This window comes from Panthera pardus, unplaced genomic scaffold (genome assembly GCF_024362965.1).
Source record: "Panthera pardus isolate Hobbes unplaced genomic scaffold, ASM2436296v1 HiC_scaffold_15, whole genome shotgun sequence".
In the NCBI taxonomy this organism is placed as follows: domain Eukaryota; kingdom Metazoa; phylum Chordata; class Mammalia; order Carnivora; family Felidae; genus Panthera; species Panthera pardus.
In genome coordinates, this window is record NW_026526710.1 from 14340733 (window position 1) to 14363301 (window position 22569).

The window sequence follows — 22569 nt, forward strand, 5'->3', positions numbered from 1 at the left end:
GGTGCTCACATGGGTGGCAGTGCGTCTCATTCCCACCCACACAATTTGGAAAGCTGGGAGGAAAAAAAGCGCAGGCAGGAAGGCGCCGGCTCCAGCTCTCCCTGTTCTGAAGGGTGTGGCCAGCTCAGGGGAATGTCTGGCCCGGGGAATGTGCTAGGCTGGGGAGAAGACATGGGTGCAGATACCTCTTTTTGGACCAGGAATCGTCTCCTGAGCCCCAGAATGGTGCTAGGGGCTGGTGGCAGACAGGGACGGCTCAGAAGTCAGCCAACTCTGCCTTGTTGGAGAGGGCGGGAAAGAAATGCAGAAGATAGAGAACAAAGGGCAGGGCCAGGACCAGGGTTATTTATAACCCTGCTTTGCGCACATGCCAGTTCTGGAAAGGGCACGTGAATCCAGTTGGGATCATGACGGTGGGGAGATCGTGGTGGAGAGAAAGCCGGAGGAGAAGGGCAACTGGAAAAAGAAGGCAGCAAGCCAGAAGGAAGGCCTCCCACTTCTACTCGGGCCAGGGCAGGGGCAGAGGGCAGGGAACAGAGCAAGCCACACAAACCTGAGGCAGACAGAGCAGATAAAAACAAACTGGGCATGACAAGGTGGGAAAGCTGACAGAGGGACCCAGGTGAACAGAACTGCCACCAGGCCCACAAGGGCAGGAGCTGGAATAGAGTGGCAGGGCAGAATTTGGGGAGCACCCTTTACCCCCAGCCCTACTCTGAGGGAGCCAGGGTGATCAGAGTGCAAAACCCTGGCTGTGAAGGGGTGGGCTGCTCCCAGCTGGGAGTTGACAGCCAGGTCTCTCAACAAAGGACCCTGTCTTCCTCTCTGGGCAGGGGCCATGCCTTCACTGGCAAGAGGGCTGGCCACTGTCCTAGAGTCCAGCCAGCAGAGGGCCAGGGTCTGGCCTCTGCATAAGGATCTGAGCTAACACGCAGGGCAGGCAGTACAGTTCTTATGCCTGCCCACTGATAAACCAACCTGGGAGGGCTCTCAGGAGGAAGCATACAGGCTGGGCTGGCACCAAATACCTGCTCTCTTCAACTCTGCAGAGAGGACAGGTGTGAGCAGACATTATCACTATTTAAGTCAGGACCCAGAGCTCCGCACTTGTAGCCAAGCTGAGCCATAGGGACGCAACATTTATCCTGCTCTGTCTGCTGCAGAGCCTCACTGGGGGACCGGAACAATCAAAGCATCTCTAACCAGTGAATTAGATAACAGCTCAGATAACAGCTTGACTCAGAGTTACAATTTCTGTTCCATGAGCACAACTATTGACCAGATACACTGAATCAAGTGATGGCCAGTATCAAAGTTATAAAGCAGGGTTGTTTGTCTTCAAACATTCCTGAGCCCCTTGTTGAGTTCCCTGGTAAAAACTGCCAATTTCACTTGCATTCAATCAGTAGGAGTGACTGATTGAATATGTGCATATACTTTGACTTCCACCTAAAAAAAACAAACAAAAACCCCACCCCAAACAAAAAATCCCCAAAGGGTCCATGGGCCCCAATGGGCTGAGGCAGCCCAAGGGCATGGCATTTCTGCCAAGCAGCAGAATCCAAGTGTGTGTTTGCTTTCTCAGCCTCTATGTGCCCACGAAAGGCCCCTGGCTGGCAGACCTATCCAGCTCTGCCACTCACTGAAGGGCCCCTGAATGTGAGAAATGTGGGCTGAGGTGGTATCGGCCCCTTCTCGCTGAGGTCCAATGTTTCTGGGCCTGCCTCTTGCTGGTAAGCTGGGGACAGGGCCTGGCAGGTCACTGCGGGGAGCAATGTCACACAGCGTGTCACAGAACCCAGTGAGGAGATGCTCGACCACTGTCAGCTCCCGTCTCTGTGCCTTGACGTCTCCCCTTATAAACAAATAGGTGGGATGATGTTGGGACTCTTGAGGATGCTAGGAAGGACTGACCATGCTGATCTGGCAGAACACAGGCCCTCTGCCACTGACCCCAGGATGGTAGCTGGGGGTGATGCCAGACCCTCACCCCTTTCCCTGACACTGTTGAAGGAAGGTTACTTGCTAGCCCACAGCTCTGACTACAGCCTCTAGAAGTGTCCATGATACTGCTTTGCTTCCCTCAGTTCAATGATGTCAGCTTTACCCTCCCAGCAGAGAGAGGCAGTGGTCATCAAAATGGCCTGCTCTTCTTCCAAGGGGCTTGCTAAGATGTATCCTCACCTGGCCATGAAGAGATGGAGGTATGCCTGATGGCTCTTGCCTGGGGGTAGCCTGCCCTCTCCTGCGGCTTCTGTCCCCATCTGGGATTGCACGGTCATCGTTCAAGGGGGAAATGCAGACAGCTTGGTCAACATCAGCAGGCACCTCAGAACGTCCAGGGGTGGAGAATGTCATAAGCCCTCAGGGTTGGAAGGTAATCTTGGTCACCAGGACCCACCCAAGGTGGCCTGGGTCCTTCCCACAGCATCCCAGGCAAGAGGATTCCTGGCCTCTGCTGACTCCCTACCTTCCCCTGGGGACAGGCATTCATGGAACAGACCTGCAACTTCGGAGTTCACTGAGCCACCTGGTTGCCATGGAGCGCATAGAAAGTTCTCCTGATTGCCCCCCAGCCCAAAGAGCTCAAGCTCAGTAGATGGAGATGAGCATCCTCTGGGAGGGTAGGAAAAGATAAGCAGGGATTTCCCCCAGCCTAACTGGTCAGGATTGGGCACCTTGGGCCTCAAGACCAGCATGCTGCTTGTGGGCATTAGAAAGTAACAGCTGTCTTCTTCAAACCAAAAATAAAAAAAATAAAGAAGAAAGTCTCACTGTCCAGGCACTGCACTGCCAGGGAAACCAGAAAGTCAATGCCAGGTCTATCTTTAGGGCAGTGGAGGGTGTCCGCCCCAGGGCTCCAAACACCTAACCAGAGGGCTTCGGGAACAAAGCTACACAGTCCTTTTCCAATCAAATTCCCATCTTACCACCTCACATTCATTAGGAGAACCACTATAAACAAACAAACAAAAAACCCAGAAAACAAGTACTGGCAAGGATGTGGAGAAACCAAAATGCTTGTTGGCTGTTGGTGGGAATATAAAATGGTGCAACCATTGTGGAAAATGGTATGAAGGCTCCTTAAAAAATTAAAAACAGAACTACCATAGGATCCAGCAATTCCATTTCTGGGTCATTCCCCCAAAAGAACTGATCTCGAACAGATATTTGTACTCCCATGTTCATAGTGGCATTTTTCTTAATAGTCAAAATATGGAAGCAACCCAAGTGTCTACCAACCAATGAATGAATTACCAGAAGGTAGTATATATGTACAACGGAATATTATTCAGCCTTAAAAAAGGAAGGGAATTATTCTGCAATATGCTACTACACGGATGAATCGAAGACATTACGCTTGGTGAAATAAGCCCGTCACAAAAAGATGAATACTGTGTGAGTCCACTTACATGAGGTGAAGTAGTTAATAGAGACAGGAAGCAGAATGGTGGTTTAAAGGGGCTGGGGGCAGGGGAGAGTAGGGAGCTGTTTAATAAGTGCAGATCTTCAGATTTACAAGATGAAGAGTTAGGGGGATGGACAGTCCTGATGGCTGTACAACAAGGTGAATGCATTTCATACTACTGAATTGCATACTTCAAAATGGTTAAGATGGAAAATTTTACATTATGTGTATGTGAATGCAATAAAAAAGAAAAGAGGGGCACCTGGGTGGCTCAGTTGGTTAAGCGTCTGACTTCAACTCAGGTTACAATCTCATGGTTTGTGAGTTTGAGCCCCACATTAGGCTCTGTACTGATGGCTCGGGGCATGGAGCCTGCTTCAGATTCTGTGTCCCCCTCTCTCTTTCTACTCCACCCCTGCTCACGTTCTGTCTCTCTCTCTCAAAAATACACATTAAAAAATAAAGAAAGGAAAGGAAAGGAAAGGAAAGGAAAATTTCCCATCTTCTCCAGACACTCCCTGACACCTCCTCTGGGCCAGGTGGCATACTTGGGATTGGAGACCCCATGTCTGGCAAGCACAGATGTATAAGACGAGACATGGCTATGGGCTCCCACGGGGGCCAAAGGAGGGAGTGGACACCCAGATGTGGATAGGCTCCATAGCAGTTAAGCCCTCAGACTATGGCTAAAAGCTGAGGGCAGAACTCCAAGTCAGTGTAGATGAGGGTCTGAAGGCAGAAGTCTGGTGGGGATGGGCAGCCAAGCTGCATGGGGTCTGGGCACAAGGAGGGCAGATCAGCCTCCTAGGGCAGCCCTATCCCAAGTTCAGGACTCAGCCTGCTTATTCAGGACTGGAAAGATCCCCGTCTGTACCAAATCATGCTTGTGAAGCAAGAAGCAAGGGAGGGCACTGAGAAAGGCAAGGTAGTTAAAGAAAAGAGTGTCATCTGAGGATTTGAGAAGGCTTCAAATCTGGTAGCTGCATGGCCTTGAGCAAGTTACTTCATCTCTCTGAACCTCAGTTTCCTAATCTGTAAAACAGTGAAACCAGATGTTGGATCAAAACTGCACAAGGTAGGTGTGTGTTACACACTGGCTTCCCTTCCCATCCTCGTGTTTCAGAATGGGAAGCCTACCCAGCGCCAGAGTCTTTAGAAATCACAAAAGCATAAATAAGAAGCAGTCCTGCAGCTGAAGCATCAGCCCAGCAGAAAAGCAACTGGAGTGAAAAGATATGCTTCTGGCACTTCCCACCAACAACGGAGAAAAGCAGATTCCTCTCTTGTATTTAAGCCTGGGGAGGACATCATCAGAAACAAGCTAAGCAAAAGAGGGAAGGTATTTGTCATGAGGGGCAACAGGAAGACAGTGAGGTGCAACCTGCCCCAGGGACAGGATCTCAACTCAAGAAGGAAAGAACCTGAGAAGTCAAAAGGACACCCTCTGTCCCAAAGGTAGGGGGTGTATGCCTGGGCTCTAATGTACCTCTGAAGTGCCCCTCCAGGGCAATGGGACAGATCAAAGCAGTGAGGCCACCAGCTCATGTGGGACTACCCTAGGAGCCTACAACAACCCCGGGGCTATGTGCTTACAAGAGAGGGGCCCAGGACCATCTCTGGGAGTGAAGGAGGGCATCTGCTGAATGTGCCAATACACACTAGCCACATGACCTTGGAGCTTCGGTTCCAAAGTGGAGGTGACATCAGGACCGTTAATGACAATGATACCTCAAGAGGAAGACCCTGGTCAAATGGATGGAGTCATCAGCAGCAATCCTTCTGGCAAAAAGGAGCAAGTGCATTGCATGCAGCACAAGGACAAGAGCCCAGACACTGTCCCCCTCCCCTGCCCCTCAGCACCACTGCTGGGACCGCCACCACGTCCTGCTGGTAGGACAGTGGTGGCATTCTCAGCCTCTGCATATGCTGCCTGTCTCCTCCACACTTGGCTGACAGAGTTCCATGAAGTCCCTGCTGAAAGCACCTAGCATGCTATTTCCAGATCAGCAGGTGCCCCGGATGGGGGAAAGAAGGCGTTTTTAGTGACTTCAACCACTGGTTGCTCCTGACATCACCTACTTGCTACTTGCCCCTGAGAGAGTGGATGTGCTGCAGGGCACCTTTAGGAAGTAGACAGCAGGCCAGAGCCAGATCTAAGCCTTATTTCACACCTGGCCCTCCCACCCTGGGACTCACCGCTTTGGTAGACTCCAGGGCTCCCGAGGCCAGTGCATCCCGGCTGCCCCTGCCCTTGCTGCCAAGGTGGGGCGAGGAAGAGGGTGAGTCATCGATGTAGGGCAGCCCATCTTGGTGCCGGCGCTGCTCCTCAGCCCGGTCTGCAGCACAGCTATAGCCAGGTGGCGTTCCAAATGACGTATCTGTGTGTAGAGAAGCAGCTGTGTTAGATATAGGGAGAGGGGCAAGAGAGAGCTCTGCCTGGGAGGGTCCACACCCCACCTGCCCCAGCAGGCATTGGGCTGATGCTGTCTATCACCCAGAGGTGTTGAACAAAGACTTCAGGTAGGCTGACCGCACCTTCACAACTGACTGAGCAAAGACCACAGGGTGAGGCAGGGCCAGAACAGTGGTATGCCCCCCAGACAATGAGACTGGGCTTTCAGGACACTGTCTGGGGCACATCTGCCCTTGTCCTGGGAGTGGGCCTGAGCCATTACAGAAAGATGGACCTCAAATGCTAGCATCTTGCTCTCGGGGATGGTCCTTGTGCACCTGTCCGTGGGGATCTGATGGGGGCGAGAAGCTCAGATCATGCCACTCCAGGTGCAAGCCCTGGCCACTGTGAGCAGTGCCCCAGGCCCACCAGTCCCAACCCAGGGAACGGGTGCTGCAGCCCTTTCCCCTCACCCCACTCTGCCTCTTGGCTGACTCTCAGCCCACCTCCCAGCTGGTGTGGCAAAGTCCTAGACCATCTTTACCCCAACCTGAGTGTCCCTGTGAGGACAAAAGTGGCCTACCCTATGGCCGGCTCCATGCTGTTCGGAACACCTCCATCCTAAAAGCACCTGAAGACAGTCACCCCTTCCTCCTGGCTAAATTACAAAGCCCATACCCCTTGGCCAGCCTTTGTATAGCTCTGTTTTCAGAACTGTTCTAATCCAATGGATCCTCACCAGGACATTAACCCACAAGGGCCCAGTCCACTCCAAGTCTCATGTGGGGGTCACTTCTTGACTCCTTCCACAGGGCATCTTCACAGCCCATGGGATTTCTGAGGTCATCTTGATTGGGTTACATCACCTTCCCCATGACTCACCGGCAAGCAGTCCTGTCCAAATGTCACCACCACAGGCAGCCTCTGCAGTGTTTATTTACAAGATTACAACTTCCGCCACCAAGCACACACAGCCTGGGGCTCAACCTCTAGGTGGCACTGACCACCCAGGCCAGGCAGGCACAGGCTTCCAGAGTCGACCCTGCAATTCTAGTGGGAGACTGTTTTCTCAGTTCTTTCCATGCAGCAGCCATGAGAAGCCGTGGCTGGAGTGACCAGGTGCTCACCACATCCAGCTATGACGGCTGCCAGTGCACTGTGCAACTCATCTGCCTACGTCCCAGCTTCCTCACACACCTCTGCCTCTCCCACTTTCTCCATTTCTGTGTCCCAGCAGGTCACACGCCCTCTAAGAGGTGTCCTTAGCCCTGGTTACACGTTAGTGCCACCTGGGGAGCTTCAAAAACAGAGACCAATGAAATCAGACGCTCAGGGAGATCTGCGTCCTGGTGGCTGCAAAGGCTTCCTGGGGGTTCTGGAAGAAGCCAGGACTAAGACTGCTGCACTGGCACAAGCTGGGAGCTGGCACTGTGCTGGCTGTCACCCACACTGTGTCCCTGCTGTCTGCATACAGGCGCTGACCACAAAGGCCAGGCAGAGCTCTGCTGCCCTGTGTGTCTGCAGGAGGGCTCCAACAGAGGCCAATTCTGAGTTGAAAGTGGCAGACAGGGTAGGGGACACTCAGAGCTGGGTGGGCTCCTACCGTGTCCCCTAACAAGCTCCATGGGCTACAGAGGAGCTCCTGGTACCATCACCGTGTTGGTTATCAATGCTCAGCCCTGCTGGGGTTTGTACTGTCCTACCAGGACAGTCAGAGGCCAAGGCCAAGTTCTGTCTCCTCCTCCTAAGTATCTCCAAAGGCACTCAACCAGCTCTGGTCCAGCATCCCCGAGGACAGATGGGGAGGGTTTAAATGTATTAAAAAACACAAAACCCTGTTAATGCAGAACCCTAACCCCACACCCCAGCCCCCAAACAGGTCTGACTTCAGCTTCCATTTCCTTCTGGGGAATCCCAGATTCTTTTTAACCAAAATGAACACAGAGGACTTCTTGTCCTCTCAACATCCATGATATGAACCCTGTATTGCAGCAGCCCCTACTGAAAACTTGCCTTCCATGGGAGCTGCTTTCAAAGGCAGCTCAGGCCCTGGACAGAAGGCTTTAGCTGTCAGATGCCTTCCTCACAGGTAGCCTGAATGATCCCCCTGGGCCAGGAGGGTCTTTGCTCTACTTCTGTAACCCAGGACACTTCCTCCAGGTGGGGCAGGTGGGCCAGTTCTATGGGCTGTGGTGTGAATTTCCCAGAAGTGAGGCTCCGGTCCTGCCCAGGTTACTACCTACCGGTGAGAATTAGTGCAGGTCACTTAAGCTGTCCGTGTCTCAGTTTTCCTGATTTTACAATCAGGCATGTGAACTATACAATCAATAGAGGCCCACTCAGCTCTAAAATGTTACGGTCACTGTGTGGGTCAGCCAGTCATGCCCTGCCTGCCTCCTGACCTCACCTCCTTCGACAGCTTTCTTCCTCTGCTCCCCACTCCTCCTCTGGACTCCGCTTTTATATTAGCACAGGATTTTCAGCGTCCGCACATCCTCTCTAAGAAACTTTAAACTGTTCATTTTTTTTTTTTTTTTGAAATAATGACCTTTTAGAAAGTCAACAGATTCATCACCTGGAAGAGCACCCTTAATCTGAGAACCACCACCTGATGTCCCGGTAACTACATTGAGCTCATGTTCAAGATCAAATTAATATCAAGTGACGCCCCAAGTAAGAACTTTAGGGTCAGACTCGGGGGGCTCTCTCCAAAGACTGTAAAGATTCCACATGTGTGAAACAAAGTGCTAGCTTAGCAATGTCCTAAAACCCAGGGCAAAACCTAGTGCCTGCTAAAGGTTTGCTGGCCAGGGTTGTGTGGGGCCATTGACTCTGATACGGACACTTCACCTCCACCAGGTGAGACTGAAAAACCAGGTTCCATAGCCGGACTCCACAAGGTAATTATAACCATCAGACAACTAAAAACCCAGCTGTTTCCAATTCTGCACACATATCCCCAAACTGATGTCTGAGGAACTGATGCTTTTATGTCTGGATTCCGGATGGCTGGTCACTGCTACTGCAGCATTCCACCTGAGGCTTCAGCCCATGGTCCCAGTGAATCCAGCCTGCTCCAGTGCAAATGAGACAGAGGGAGCAGGAAAGCTCTCATTTCCTTGTCGCCCATCCTAAGTGGCATACAGGGACTTCCTTTCACACTGCAGTTTTTCCACTCCTGGGTCCCCGCATCTCTTGGAGCACAAAGTATATTACTGGAGGGCTCTGGGAGCTGCCATTTCCCAAGAACCAGAGCAAAGTGAGAGAGGGGCCTTGCTCTCCCCTCCTCTACCAGGAACACCCAGTGGGAAGTCTCATTACCTCAAAGAACTGGGAACCTGGTGGCTGAGTTAAGCCCGGAGCCTCCTACAAAGTTCTACCCAAAGCTGAAAGCAAACACTGGTTTCAGAGGAGGGGGCAGGGGGAAGGGGCTACGATCCTAAGGCTACAAGAGGCTCAGGGAAATGAGGGTTGATCAACAGAGCAGCTAACCAGCGGGGAGGAGGGCGGGGGAGAGTGAGGCCCATTCAGAGCTGGCAGACAGCGGCTGGCTGAGTGTGGAAAAGGGATGTGCACAGTGAAATCCAAAACCTCCTCCGCTCCAGGCAAGTCGGCTTAGCAGCCACAATCCCTGCACTCTGCAAATCTAAAATCTAGTCTTTGATGCAAGAACAAAAGGCAGCCACCCCCACCCCCACCAAGTGGGAGGAATAAGTCCCCGTCAGCCCAGATCACATCCCCTTCTTACACCTCAAGGACAATGCTGGTTAAAAAAAAAAAAAAAAAAAAAAAATCCTTCAGAAAGATTAAACATAGTGTTACTATATGATCAAGCGATTTCACTTCTGGGTATATACTTAGAAGAATTGCAAACAGGGACTCAAATAGATATTTGCACACCCGAGTTCCTAGCAACAGTATTCACAACAGCCAAACTGTGGAAGCAACTCAAGTATCCACTGATGGATGAATGGATAAGCAAAATGTGGTATGGATATGCAGTGGAATATTACTTAGTCTTAAAAAGGAAGGCAATTCTGACTCCATGCTACAACATGGATGAACCTTGAGGTCATGATGCTATGGGAAATAAGCCTGTCACAAAATGCTCAATTTACTGTGTGAGTGCACTTATATGAGGAACCTGGAATTGTCAGAATCATCGAGCAGAAAGTAGAATGGTGGGTGCCAAGGGAGGAAGGAATGGGGAACTGGTGTATTGTGGGTACGGAGTTTCCGTCTGAGAAGATGAGAAAGTTCTGGAGATGGATGGTGGTGATGGCTGCACAACAGTATTAATGTACCAAATGCCAATGAGCATGAGTGGTATGCTTAAGAATGATTAAAATGTTCCATTTGATGTTATGCAACAAGTATATACCACATGCACATATTCCTAAGATCCCTCCCAGATAGGGGCAATGCTTGGGTAGCTGAGCTGTGGGGAGGGCTCAATCCCTTCATGTGGACAGCCCCCTGCAACCACATCTAAAATAAGCACAGAATGGAAACTTCCAAGCAGTGTGCTCCCTGAGTTGATGAGAGCAGGCTGGGTGGCGGGTACCCGGGCTTCATTATAGTCTTCTGTGTATTTGTTTCATAACAAAGGACAATAAAAGGAAGCCTTGCTCGGCTATGTGTATGTAGCCTCAAAAGGAGGCCCAGTGTCACACGGCCAGACCAGCCCAACTGGCACAGCCACTGTTTGTTTCCAGCAGCTACCCCTCTACTCTTACAGAGTTTACATATCATCTTTTCCAGGCCACGTCCCTGCCCACCCGCATTTTCCTGATGCAGACTGGATGAGATTCCTGCCAGCCCATAAGAATCTGGTAATCACAGATCACACCCAGTGCTGGAGCAGGACCCCTCACAGGATCACAGCACCACAGGTGCCCAAAGCCCTGCAGCAACCATCCTCAGGGCTCTCAGAGGGCCAGAGTTACCTGCCTTCAAAGCATCAAATGCCCTTTGCCCAGCTTCAGTCCTGTCAGCCCCTCCAGGGGCCCCCAGCCTCTCCCCACAGCCTGTCTTTCCCTTAGCCCAGTCTCGGTTCAAACATCTCCAGTAACTTCGACACTCCTTCCCTATTTTCATTATCTGCAAGCCAGGAAGCAAGCATCTTACTGTGAGGCCTTTGCCAGGCCCTGCTGGGATCTCTGCTGCAAGGGTTCCCAGGACACGTGTGCAGAACCAAGCTCAGACCACCGGCCACATGTCTCCCAGCTGTAGGAGAGGCCCTCCTGGACCCAATGTACCTGGAACGTCCCCAGATCCTGCTTCCATTGCCTTGCTGCTGCCAGAGGTACAGGGCTCAGATCCCAGCTCCTGTCCCACCCTCTGACCAAGGCACCCCAAGAGAAGAGCCTGAAGCAAATCCTCAGAAGGAACGAAGGTTATGATCTCAGCCCTCCCCTCCCAGAACAGATATGGGAACAGCTGTAAATGGCCAGGGGAGCGATCCTGATAAACACATACCAGGGTTGAGAGGAAAGAAGAAGGGATACTGGGAACTCAGGTGGGGGTGGTGTGGCAGGAACTTCATTATGCATTAAGACAGAGGCAGAGTGGTCTCCTATCCCTGTTGACACTGTTAGCAAATGGCTGGGCGGTATTTTACCAAGGTAAAAGAGGATCAAACACCATCTTCTTTCCGGTGGCTCGCCAGCTACAGTGGGCAGGTTTCTGCAGATGCAGGCACTGAGCCCCCACCTCGTCGTATCTGCAAAAGCCCTGCTTTCCCCTCCCTCCCTGGGCCACAGGCAAACAGCACAGTGCTGACGATGTTGTGGTACTGGTAACTTGCAGACGGCAGCTCATGTCCTTGGGGATGTCTTGCCAGGTAGGCATCGCCCCTCCAGGAGAGGCTCAGAAAACTGTGGCTGGAACAGAAAGATCTAGGTCTCACCGAAGGGCACACAGGTTCCACAGGTTCGAGCTGGCTCTGGACACCACGCTTATGCACAGCCTTGAGGCTTCCTCCCACACCCCGTGTGCTGAGAGCAGATTCTATCTACAGGATAGGCCATGGGTCCTGGGGCTCGGCTGGCTTCTTTACTGTGTAGCAGAACCCCAAGTACAGTCAGGGAATATCTGCGGTGCTTCAGGGAAGTGAGTTTCCCAAACAGTAGAAAAGTCTCATGTGCCACAGCAGGCAGGCATTTTTGCAAAATACCTGCTACCCTTTCCTGGGCACTTCCTCTGGGTGAGGGACAGTGCTGATCTCCTTGAATCCACTCTGACCCCTTAACAGGCAGAAACGTCTAGATGCTCATTTTTCAGACAAGGAAAGGAGTCTACAAGAGAGGAACAGGTGGAGCTTGACTACGCCGAGGTCCATTTGTGTCACCTGCATATTTGGTCATTTTCTGAAGACATTTCTAAAAGGCTGAGCTGATAACTACATGACTTAGCAATTCCTCTCCATATGACCAAAAGGAGAGAGAACAGGTGTTCAAAGCAAAACTTGTACCAGAATAATTCAAGCTATATTCAAGTGGCATTATTCACAACAGCCAAAAGGTAAAATGACCCAAATGTCCATCAACTGATAAATGGATAAATAAACTGCAGAGTATCTATATAACGGAACAACATTCAGTCTCAAAAAGGAATGAAGTACCAACACAGGCTGTAACACAGATGCACATTGGAAACGTTACGCTAATTGAGGAAGGCGATCATAAAAAAACACCTACTGTCTGATTCCATTTATATGAAATGTCCAGAAGAGACAAATCCATTGAGACAGAAAGTGGATACTTAATGAGTATGGGATTTCCTTCAGGGGTGATCAAAGTGTTTGGGAACCAAACAGAGGCGGTGGTTGCACAAAATCGTGACTGTACTAGGCATGAGCTGTTCGCATTGAAACGATTAGTTTTATGTTATGTCATTTCACTTCAAAAAAAAAAAAAAAAAAAAAAAGATCTGTTTTCCTCTGTTAAAACAGGGAACCCGGAACATTATCCAGCTGTTTCCTGAAGACCAAGAACATCATTCCGGACAGACGTCAGCACTGCCTGGCACCAGTACCTCAGGCCACCCGCTGCTTTACTTTCTAAGATATCTGGTTGGTTTGGGTGGCTTTCTGCTTTCTTCTCTGCCATCAGGCTGGCAGCTGTCCCTTCTGCTGTATCTACAGCAAGGGGGTCAAAATTCTTTATAAACAAGATGTCCCCCATCTAGTTGGCCACTGTATCCTGGAGAGAGGTCTGTTGTTAGAGCCCTTGGTTTTGTGGGAGAAGGAGAGGCAAAGAGAGCACCCTAGGATCCCGGGACCATGATCCTACTTCATGCTGCCACCCCAGCAATGACGTCACCAAGCTAGTGTGGAAAGCTCCGGCTACCTGGGTAGTAGGAGGTCACAGCCCAGACCAGCTTGTGCACACAGAAGGCCCTGAGGCTAGGCAAGTCTCCCTGAAAGGCCAGAAAATGCCAGCTGGGAAGGGCCCGAGCCTGTCCTGCTCAGGCCTGATGCTTCAGCTCTCCAGGCAGCTCTAGATTCCCTGAACAAGGCTAAGCTCTCTCGGAGGAGACAAACGGACTAATCACAATAGCTCTTATGACTCTTACACCTGTGGTTTGGGTTCCAGCTGGTTGGAGACTGAATCACCACAAGGTCAACTTTGAGGGTGACTTTTAGCAATAAAGACTGAATGCCCCCAGTGTGGGTAGACGAGGACCCCCAATCAGCATCCAGAGAGCAGTTAAAAGATTTTCTTCTATCTTCAAGGACCCACCCGTGCCTAAAGCTCTTGGATCCTCGAGGAGGGAAAGATTATTTATGTTCTGGGCCTGGGGCTGGAACCAGCTGGTGCCGGGGCGGGGCAGGCAGAGGCTGGAACACCAGCTGGGAAGCTGCAGCCCTCAGTCACCGGATGATGGGATTATTCTTCTTTAGCACCACCTTGACTCTGCAACAAGGTTCAGAAAGGTTTCTTGGAGGCAGTTTGGCCTCAGACAATGTTGAGTACCAACATTCAGCCAAGATGTATGACACTTCTATTTCTTTTCTTTTTTTTTTTAATGTTTATTTATTTTTGAGAAAGAGAGAGAGGGCACATGCATGAGCAGGGGAGGAGCAGAGACAGAGGGAGAGAGAGAATCTGAAGCAGGCTCCGTGCTATGAGCGCAAAGTCTGACATGGGGCTTGAACCCACGACATTGTGACCTAAGCCGAAGTCAGATGTTCAACCGAGCCATCCAGGTACCCCATGACACTTCTATTTCATGCCAGGCACTGTGCTGGGCATATGATGGCAGGCACCACAGACCCAGCCCCTGCTCCTGTGAGCTGCCAGAATTCCAGGAGTCACATGATATGTACATCATGGCAAAGCCACACATGAGGGGCAGCCAGACCCTCAGGCAGGGCAGCAAAGACCATCTCCCTAAGAAAGTGACCACTCCAAGACCTAAAAAGAGGCAGACACTGGCTACCCTCCAGAACATGAAGGTGGGAAGGACACTATAGTGTGTTGAATCGTGGCCCCAAAAGGACATGTCCATATCCTAACACCTGGCATGTGTGAATGGAACTTACTTTGGCAAAAGAGTCCTTGCAGATATAATTAAGGACTTCGAGATGAGATCACCTAGGATTATCCAATGGACCCTAAATCCAATGACAAATGTCCTTTTGAGAGACAGAAGAAGAGAAGGCTGTGTGAAGGTGGAGGCAGAGATTAAAATGCTGTGGCCACAAGCCAAGGAACGCATGGGGCCACCAGGAACTGCAAATGGCAACAGAAGATTCTCCCCTGGAGCCTCCAGAGAAACATGGCCCTGCCATATACCTTGATTTGGCCTCCTGAACTGTGGAAGAACACATATTTGTTGTTTTAGGCAAGGTAAGCTTGAGAGGGCAGGAGGAACACCCACTTTCCCCACCTCCACCTTCACACTGCCTGGGGAGGGTTAGGAAAGGAAATACACGTATATATATCCATGTTCATAGCAGCATCATTCACAATGGCTGAAAGGCAGAAGCAACCCAAAGTGTCCACTGGCAGATGAATGGATAAACAAAATGTGGTATACACATATAATAGAATATTACTCAGTCTTAAAAAAGAAGGAAGTCTGGGGTGCCTGGCTGGTTCAGTGGGTACAGTAAGTGACTCTAGATCTTGTAGGTTCAAGCCCTATGTTGGGTGTAGAGATTACTTAAAAATAAAATCTTTAGGGGCGCCTGGGTGGCTCAGTCGGTTGGGCGGCCGACTTCGGCTCAGGTCGTGGTCTCGCGGTCCGTGAGTTTGAGCCCCGCGTCAGGCTCTGTGCTGACAGCTGAGAGCCTGGAGCCTGTTTCGGATTCTGTGTCTCCCTCTCTCTGACCCTCCCCCATTCATGCTCTGTCTTTCTCTCTATCTCAAAAATAAATAAACGTTAAAAAAAAAAAATTAAAAATAAATAAATAAATAAATAAATAAAAAATAAAATCTTAAAAAAAAAAAAAAAGAAGGAAGTCCTATAACATGCTATATAACATGGATGAACCTTGAGGAGATTGTGCTTAGTGAAATAAGAAAGTCACAAAAAGAAAAACACTTCATGATTCCACTGACATAAGTATTAGTTTGCTAGGGCTGCCATAACAAAATACCATAGACTGAGTGGCTTAAACAATAGAAATCTACTTTTGCACAATTCTGGAAGCCTGAAGAGGACAATCAAGGTGCCGGCATGGTTGGGTTCTGGTGAGAGCTCTCTTCCTAGCTTGCAGACAGATGCATTCTTGCTGTGTCCTCATATGGCCTTTTCTTGGTGGGTGGAAAGAAAGAGGGTGCTAACTCTCCAGGTCTCTTCTTATAAGGGCACTAATCCCATCATGAGGGCTGCCCTCGTGATCTATCTCCCAAAGGCCCCACCTACAAATATCACATTGTGAGTTAGAAGGATTCAATGTATGAATTTGCGGGGGGGGGGGGGGGGGCACACATATTCAGTCCATGACATAGGAGGTACCTAGAATAGGCAAATTCATAAATTCATAGAGATAGATAATAGAATGGGGGTTGTTAGGGGCTGGGAAGGAAGGGCAGTGGGGACTTACTGCTTACTGGGTGTAGAGTTTCTGTTTGGGATGAAGAAAAAGTTATGGAGATCAACAGTGGTGATGGTTGCACAACAATGTGAATGTATTTAACACTACTGAATTGTATGCTTAAAAATGGCTAAGATGGGGGGAGCCTGGGTGGCTCAGTTGGTTAAGCATCCGACTTCAACTCAGATCATGATCTCGCAGTTTGTGAGTTTGAGCCCCACGTCAGGCTTGGAGCCTAGTTCAGATTCTGTGTCTCCCTCTATGCCCTTTCCCTACTCACTTTCTCTTTCTCTCTCAAGAACAAATAAACATTAAAAAAAGTAAAGACTTTAAAAGCCAAGGTTTAAAAAAAAATGGTTAAGATGGGGACGCCTGGGTGGCTTAGTTGGTTAAGCATCTGGCTTTGACTCAGGTCATGATCTCATGGTTTGAGTTCGAGCCCCGCATCAGGCTCTGTGCTGATGGCTCAGAGCATGGAGCCCACTTGGGATTCTGTATCTCCCTCTCTCTCTGCCCCTTCCCCACTTGTGCTCTCTCTCTCTCTCTCTCTCTCAAAAATAAACATTTAAAAAAATGGTTAAGATGGTAAATTTTATGTTAACCACTGCCCCCCCCCACAAAAATAAAAACTCAAACAAAAAAATAATGATCAGCCAGGTTTAGACATTTTTTAAAAAGAGGAAAGAAGTACAGTGTTATGGGCTGAAGCATGTCTCCCCTGCCACCCAAATTTATGTACTGAAGTATTAACTCCCAAAATATCCAAATGTGACCTTATTTGGAGACACAGTCTTTACCAAGTTCAAATGAGATCTTAGATTGGGCCCAAATCCAATATGACTATATCCTTATAGAAATGAGAAATTTAAATACAGGCCAGCAGGTAGAGAAAACACCACGTCAACGTGAAGACAGCCACCTACATACCAGGAAAAAAGGCCTGAGGCAGATTCTCCCTTACACCCGCCCTCAGAAGGAACCAATCCTGCTGAAACCTTGATCCCAGACTTCTAGCCTCCATAACTGTGAGACAATAAATGTCTATTGTGTGAGCCACCCAGTGTGTGGCTCTTTGTTACGCAGCCCTAACAAACTAACACATCGGTAGTTATGGAGATTGGGCACCAGCTCTGAGAAGCCACTTCCTACCAAGTGTCTCCATGATCATGTCTCATGGAAATGGGGCTCTGCCAGGCCAGCCAGCTGCAGCCACCTGGAGGCCATCCACACTCAGCAGCATACCCACAGCACCTCCATATTCCAGACTCTGACAGCAGAGAGAGAAGAAAAGGGCAGCCACTGAACCCCACATGGTCAGAGGGCAACAGGTAAGCCCCGGGCCTCATACGCTGCATTCACCCAACACATACACACCATCCTGGGCTCTCCTTAACCAGGGCCACTCTCCCTCAGAAGATAAGCTATTGCAGATTTGCCCCAGACTGTGCTACTTAAGAACAGACCAGAATATGGGGTGTCTGGGTGGCTCAGTTGGTTAAGCGTCCAACTTTAGCTCAGGTCATAATCTCATGGTTCGTGGGTTCGAGCCCTGTGTCAGGCTCACAGGTCAGAGCCTGGAGCCTGCTTCCAATTCTGTGTCTCCCTCTCTGCATCCCTGCCCCCCACCCCCTCATGTTCTGTCTCTCAAAAATAAATAAATGTTAAAAAAAATTTTTTTGTAAAAAACAGACCAGAGCCACTGGGATATCCTGCAACTATACAAGTCAGAAATTATAGAAAACCAGCGTTCTGAATCCACACAATAGTCCACCAACTCCCCCCTACCCCCGTCAAGGGCAGAGCAGGAAGGGTGGGAGACTCCCTCCTGAGTGAAGCCCCAGCACTTTTTTCCTTCCTGACCTCAGGACGTGAGATGGGGGGCTCACTTTGCTCCCTTCATCATGCTCTGAAAGGGGGATTTCCCATGCATGTAAGGAAATTGAAGATACCGAAGTGATAAGTTCACAGCACCTAGAAGTCAGAGACCAACTCTGGGGACAGACTGAGAATATGCCTGTAAGCCTGTTATGGCCTGAATGTTCTGTGTCTGCCCTGTATTCACGTATTGAAGCCCTAACCTGCAATATGATGGTACTTGGAGGTGGGGCTTCTGGGAAGTAATTAGGTTTGGATGAGGTCACGAGAGTGGGGCCTCCATGATGGGATTAGTGTCCTTATAAGAGGAAGAGACACCAGAGAGCATGCTTGCTGTGTATGCGCTCTCGCTCTCTCTCTCTCTCCCCCTTTCATATGTGAGGACACAGCAAGAAGGCAGACATCTTCAAGTCAGGAAAAAGTTCTCCACTAGGAACGGAATTGGCCGGCACACTGATCTTGGATTTCCTAGCCTCCAGAACTGTGACAAATAAATGTCTGTTGTTTAAGCCCCCAGTTTGTGGGGTTTTGTTACGGCAGCCCTCCTTTGTCCTCAGTGGATTTCCAAGGCCCAGGTCCTTTCCACTGGAGAAATAAACAAGGAGGAGGGGCAGAGGCGAGCTGGAGACTCCCTACCAGGCGAGGGAACCTCCTACTAGCCCATATTCCTACCTTGGAGAGGTGTAGGTCTGGCTCAGTTCTAGAGGATGGTCTGCAAATCTCACTGCTGCTCTAGTCCTGGGTCACCACCATCTATGGCACTCCTGAGAGGTTTATGGCTTCTAGATGCACAGGAGGAGAAGGGACCTGGGATGCCGGCTTGAGTTAGGGGCTCTGAGACTTCTGAGGGGCAAAACATAGCGTGGCAACAGGCACATGCCAGATGCATGGTTTCAAATCCTCGTGTCTCTGAAAGGGAGCCAATACCTTGTCTTACAGATGAAAGTTGAAGGTCTGGAAGCGGAAGCAACATTCCCTGAGCCCCATGGCTAACAAGTCGAGTTGAAAAGCAAGGATCCACCCAGGCAGGTGTGCCCAGCCAAGGCTACCTCCTGGAGGTTCAGAAGGTTTGGCCCCACCCTAAGCAGGATCCCCAACTTCAGGCACCCTGGGGATGAACCAGAGATGAGGTGGGGCAGCGGGGTGTGGGCATATTTTATGTTCTGCACCAGAATATGAGATGTACCAGATGTCAAAAGCCAAGGAACAGACCACCAGGCAGCATGGTCTCAAAGTCTAGGGCAGAATGGATTTTCCCCTGGAAAACCTTCTGTGCGTTTGAATCAAGTGGCTAAGAACTCTACCATCCTTGACTTACATATTTGGAAAAGGAAATATAATTCCTCTGTTCCAAGACTCCCTCCAACCTGCCCAACCTCCAGGGCCTTCTTCCATCATGCCCCCAAAAAAGACAACAAACAAACTGGGATTACCGTGGCCACGCGGAGACTCGTTTCATCTCTCAATGTTCCCACCAGTGAAATGGGGCTAATGACACTCTACCCTCATACCCTGAGGGGGTGATGAGCAGGTCACCCTTCCCCTGCCAGAGGGAGGAGGCATCCAGAAGCACAAGCATTATTTATCATAATTATCAGAAGCGTTGACTGTTCATATGGTCAAACCTGTGGTAGTTGCTATGTTGCTCCTTTCCAGAAAACCGCATGATTGCCTCTTGCCTGGCTTCTCCTAGAGTACTCAGCATCACCCTCTACTTCCTTGTGAGGGTGAGGCCTCCACTTTGGTTAATGTGGTAGGGGGGTTCGTGTGCTTGGGACTACTGGGATGATTCTTCCCAGGACTGCGAGCCTGCTGTCAGCAGAACCCATGGCACCCACCAGATCTCAGGCTGCTGTGGGTCGGAGGGTGACCCTGGCAGGGTGACCCCACCCACCTAGCCCGCTCCAAAGCCCACCAGGGCTCCAAATGCCAGCCCCATTCTGCCCTTCTCAGCAGCCCAGAGATGGCCTACGAGGAAGGCTGTGGCCCTCCACCGCCCCACAGCAAGGATCAGCAGCCCTGGAGCTTTCCCCATTCCCCTGGGGCCTCAGAGTCTCTGTGGAGCACAAGGTCTTGAGAACAGCTGAGGAATGAGCCGGAAAACATGCCAGCAAGGATTTCTGTCCAGATGAAAGAGGAGACAGAGGACTAGCTTTGGCTCTTGACCTGAAACTTGAAACTGTCATGTGGGAATTACCACCTATGGTGATAATCCCAGTTGTCATCACGATGTGACAGCCTGGTCCAGGCTCCATGCTCACTCCTCAGTTGGCCAGCCCTTGGGAACCAGGCTCGGTCCCCTCCACTTGCTTTCCCCAGCTCCGTGGGACGAGACAGGATTCACACCCCCAAGACACCCCCAATGGTACAACTGCCAGATGCCCACTCTGGCCTCTATCTTGGCCACTTGCCAGCCCAGCCAACAGACCCAGGAGGTCCAGATGAGGGTCTGCAGTATGCTCAGTCCTGAAAGCAACCTTTTGGGAAAAGCAAGTCCTCTGGAGAGAGATTCAACCCACAGGGCAGACCCATAGGCACAGGCACAGAAGGTCCTGGGCCCATCAGGTGTACAAATACTAGGAAGAGGCCCTTCCCTCAAGAATCAAGGGATCCCAAGGGAAACAAGGCATCTGGAAAGGCTCCCAGAGGCATCCGAAACCAGCTCTGAGCCTGGCACTTTTCCCAGAAATACTGCACATGGTAGAACAACAGCTTGGTTCAGCTGGGTCACCCTGCCCAGCAATCATGCTTATCAGGCTGGCACCTCACTCAGGGACTATTGAGGGCACAGAATTTGAACTTGGACTTCCCAGACAAACTTCAGGTCTGTCTCCTGTCTTTAGAAGCAGGCCAATCCCTGCTTCTTAGGGCCCTGACTCTAGCCCACTACCTAAGGTCGTTGTCCTGGCATCTCTTTACCTCCAGGGTGGGCACTGCCATCCCCCCTGCAGAGGTGAGCAGTGGAGACCCAGTCAGACCACACATTCACAGCAGCATCTGGCACACAGCAGGCATCTAGCAGGTGTGTGTCCCCCCTCAGTCCTTGTGAAAGGAACTCTGACAGCTTATGTACAAGACGCTTTGCTGTGCCCACATGGATCTTCCCAGTATGAGTTTTCTGTCCTCTTAAAACCAGTCTCAGCTGAACAGGTGTGTATTTCCCTGTTCTTGCTTTAATCCAGCCTGAGGCATGCTTTGCTCTTGGCCAGAGGGTGGGGGGGTATTGCTAAAAGAGCTGGGGGCAACTGGAAGGTTGGGCTGGTCTGTTAGAATGGCTGGACCCAGACTACCTCAGAGCCACCAGCTTTCTCCCAGCCCTTCCAAAGAGGCTGTAGGAGTCAGCACCACAGCAGCAGTGCAGACAAACATCCCCTAGCTCCCAACACCACTCAGCCATGGTGTACCTTGCTACTGCAAGGTGGAGACAGCCATGGGGTGCTCAGAGCCCACGGGACAGCAGGAGCCCAAGGAACCTGTCTGAAGAGGCCAACTTTTCTCTACGGGATGTAAGAACCTGGACAGCAGTGTCCAGAATGGCTGCATGTGGAAAGCATCAGAGCTGGGGTAACAAGCTGACACAAACATGCACATGCCATATTCCAAGTTTCCAAAAAGACCCACAACTCACCAGTGATTATGACACATCCCTTCTTTTCTGCAGCCTCTCCCGACATGCCTTAGAAGACATGGACCTGGATATTTACTTCCTCCATCCCCTGTGCAGAGGGCTCCCTTAATTGGAGAGTTTACACCCAATGATCTAACCCAGAGGGCAGGCTGGGGGCAGAGTTGCTTTTAGGGAATCCAGAGCCAAAAAACCCATGAAGTGAAACAGGAACAGAGTCTCTGTTCTCAAGCCCACTCTGGTTTCCACGCTCACTGTGGCTGAGGGAGTATCAGGCGCAACATATTGCAGAGCCAGGAAGGCCACCGCTGACCTTTGCCAAGCCACCCCAGGAGCGGCAAGGGCCCCCTCACCCTCAACGCCCCATTCTGGGCCTTGGTTCACACCCTCTCCACCCAGATGGCCTCCCTGGGCCTCTGAATTCTACCAGTTCTTCACCACCCGCTGCTCCAATGACCCCCTCCCAAATGTGACTTAACCTGATAGTCACCTCCCACCCCACCAGGGGGACACTCTCCTGGGTTCTTTTTTCCACTCACTGTGTGTAAGAGCCTGACTTCTCACCTACTTTACAACCCACATCGAGTCCCTCCTCGACTACTCATAAGCTCCTTAGGACTGCCAGGAGTCCTAAGTCCCATGACCACCCAGGGACCTTTTGTAAAGGGACCATCCCCCACCTCACTTATTTAGCACATGGTACCCCCTTCCCTCCCACCTCTACCTCCCCACAGGGCCAGGATCAAAATAAACAGACAACCACCTATACACATAACCACCAACAAACACATGGGGTTCTGGGAAACATGAGATTAAAGGCAACCCCCCCTCCTTTTTAAGCTGGTAAAATACATAGTAAATTTTCCATTCACTTTCTCTAGAGAGGCCAGCTGTGCACAGGTCTCTATAAAAACGCTCACTTAGACAATCCCACAGCTGACAGCCATCCGGAGGACTCAGCCCAGGTTTTCAGAACATCTGAAGGGTGTGTGGGTTGAGCTCATTTCTGAGTCACAAAAACCGAAAGTGATTTTTTGGGTCACTGACAACCAGGAAAGCCTTCAATGTCTGCCCACTGACCCCACGTGCCCATGGCCTAACAACTGATTTTCCACGGGCCCCTGGTTGGCATACCTCCTGCAGGAGGGGGGGCCACTGTGCTCTTCTGAGAACTAGGAGGGAAGAAGCTGACAGGGTGGGGAACAGGGTGCTAAGGGCCCAGG

The 22569-nt window shown here is 50.6% G+C and overlaps 1 protein-coding gene across 4 annotated transcripts in view; it reads right to left on the reverse strand.

The window, feature by feature from the left end:
• BCR (BCR activator of RhoGEF and GTPase) overlaps window positions 1-22569 on the reverse strand; it is a 127620-nt gene that overhangs the window by 56732 nt on the left and 48319 nt on the right. For 3 of the 4 annotated variants that reach the window (XR_002085149.2, XM_019467092.2, XM_019467093.2), the window contains exon 2: window positions 5606-5787. Coding sequence is in view for 3 of the 4 variants with exons in the window: in XM_019467092.2 (XP_019322637.2) it covers window positions 5606-5787 (182 nt within the window). In the remaining variant the exon portion in view is untranslated. Of the gene's footprint in view, window positions 1-2184; window positions 2374-5605; window positions 5788-22569 lie in introns of those variants that run through there. The other variant, XM_053902145.1, reaches the window with a different exon arrangement.